This window comes from Trichosurus vulpecula, chromosome 5 (genome assembly GCF_011100635.1).
Source record: "Trichosurus vulpecula isolate mTriVul1 chromosome 5, mTriVul1.pri, whole genome shotgun sequence".
In the NCBI taxonomy this organism is placed as follows: Eukaryota; Metazoa; Chordata; class Mammalia; order Diprotodontia; family Phalangeridae; genus Trichosurus; species Trichosurus vulpecula.
Genome location: NC_050577.1, coordinates 267635630 through 267637806, shown reverse-complemented (window position 1 = coordinate 267637806; position 2177 = coordinate 267635630). Strand labels below are relative to the sequence as shown.

Below are 2177 nucleotides of genomic sequence, written 5' to 3'. Positions count from 1 at the left end.
AATCAGCTCCTGCATACTACATTTTTTTTAAATTTAGTCTTTCCAATTTTCTGAATGTCTTGTATTCCTACACTAACCATGAAAATTATGTGTCTTTCCTCTCACTGGCCAATAAAATTCAGCAACATGTGATAACTGCTTACTATGAACAAAGCACCGTGTTGCAGATGAATACTACCTAGTCTTTGCCTTCCACTAGCTCTCAATCAAGTTGGAGACAAAAAAGCTGGGATAAAAATTGTTGTAATATCAACTAGAACAAAATGAGGGCTTAACTGTATAGGCAAGGTACAACTGTAGTGCTAGAGTATATCTGAAGAGAAGCAGCTTGCTTCTAATTGGCTAGGCATCAGTGATCATTTTGGAAAACCATGTTGGTCTCTTTCACAGCCAGAAAATTGGTCATATGTGATCAGGCAGAAACAATAAGGAGTCTATATGTAGAGAATGAGGAACATCGAATTAAGTGTTAGGTCAAGGAAAGTGAAGAAAAAGAAGAGAGGTAAGGAATATTGGCAACAGACATGCCTATCAGCAAGAAAAATAAAGGTTGCTACAACAACAAAGGGATGGTACTAGATATCTTCTAAGGACACCTTAGTGGTAGAACTGATGATTCCACAACTGTACCAAATGAGAGCTACATATAGATGATCTTGGGAGGGAAAAAGAATTGGTTTTATTGCCTGCAGGTGTGGGGGATGGTGGTTTTGCAGGCTGGAATAGAGAGTGAGGATTAGGTCAGGGGAGAAGCTGATGATGAGGAATGAGGGTCGGAAAAAACCTTTATTATTTGGGGGTTGGGAGGATTTTCAATTTAAGAGAAAGGAAGTGGGAGAAGGTACAGTGACTGGACTGGGTTATGGGTGACTGGCAAGGGAAATGAAAAAGGGTAATGGAATCCATGAGAGATAGTTAAAGGTAATTTAGATTTTCTTTTATCATTTGGCATTCATAAGTCAATAGTTGCTTATCGCTTTGAGAGGAAGAAAATCTTTTTGGCTGAGACCTTAAAAGCTTGTATCACTTGTCTGTTTCTTAGGGCATAAATTAAGGGGTTCATAACAGGGGCAACTGAAGTTACAAGCACTGACACCACTTTATTCAAAGCCACTTCTTCTTTTGCAGAGGGTTTGATGTAGATGAAGATGCAGCCGCCATAGGTGATGGAGACAACAATTATGTGGGAAGAACAAGTAGAAAAGGCCTTTTTCCTTTGCTGAGCTGAGGGGAATCTGAGAATTGTCCTGATAATGTGTGCATAGGACAGAAACACTAAGAATAAGGTGACAATGACAGTCAACACAGCAAAGATCAAAACCATCCTCTCTATGAATTGTGTGTCTGAGCAGGCAATCTTTATTATGGGAAATGCCTCACAGCCAAAATGATCAATAACATTGGAGTCACAGAATTCCATCTGCAAGCCTAGACTAAGTGGTGGGAGGATGATCATTAACCCAGCCAGCCAAGAACTCAGGAGGAGCTGGTTGCAGACTTTGCTGTTTATGATGGTTGTGTAGTGCAGAGGTTTGCAGATGGCTACATAGCGGTCATAGGACATGATGGCCAGAAGAAAAAATTCTGTTGCCCCAAGAAGGATGACAAAAAATATTTGGGCAAAGCAAGCATTATAGGTAATGGTATTGTCCCCAGTTGATAAGCTGTAGAGATATCTGGGAATATAGGCAGTTGTGAATGCCACTTCCAAAAAGGAAAAGTTTCGGAGGAAGAAATACATGGGTGTCTTAAGTTGTGCATCCATCAAGGTGAGGGTGATGATGATCAGGTTCCCAATTACAGTCAAAATATATGTGAAAAAGAGAAAGACAAAAATCAGAACCTTTAGCCATGGATCATCTGTTAGTCCTCGAAGGATAAATAATGTTATCCCTGTATGATTTCTCATCCCTGCCTTCTGATGGATCTGTGTGTAAAAGAAGAGAGAGATTAGAACTGAGACGGAGGGTGACAGAGAAAATATATATTCACCTGGGAATCAGAGAGAAGAGCCAGACTTTTGATAAAAAAAATCATCACTGAAGTGTTGACCTAACCGTCTCTCACCTATAAATTAATGAGAATAAGTAGTGGTTTTGTTGAAAAATGATTATTTTTAACAATATTCTGTCCTACTCTTGTCTGTACTATCTACATCCAATTATTCCATATCTCTG

At 39.4% G+C, this 2177-nt stretch overlaps 1 protein-coding gene across 1 annotated transcript; it reads right to left on the bottom strand.

Annotated features, from left to right (window-relative positions):
• Positions 1–970: 970 nt before the first annotated feature.
• On the bottom strand, positions 971–1924 carry LOC118851576 (olfactory receptor 6C2-like). The gene has a single exon (XM_036761066.1). It carries the CDS (start codon positions 1907–1909, stop codon positions 971–973), a length of 939 nt encoding a protein of 312 aa, XP_036616961.1. The 5' UTR covers positions 1910–1924.
• Between the last annotated feature and the right edge of the window lie 253 nt (positions 1925–2177).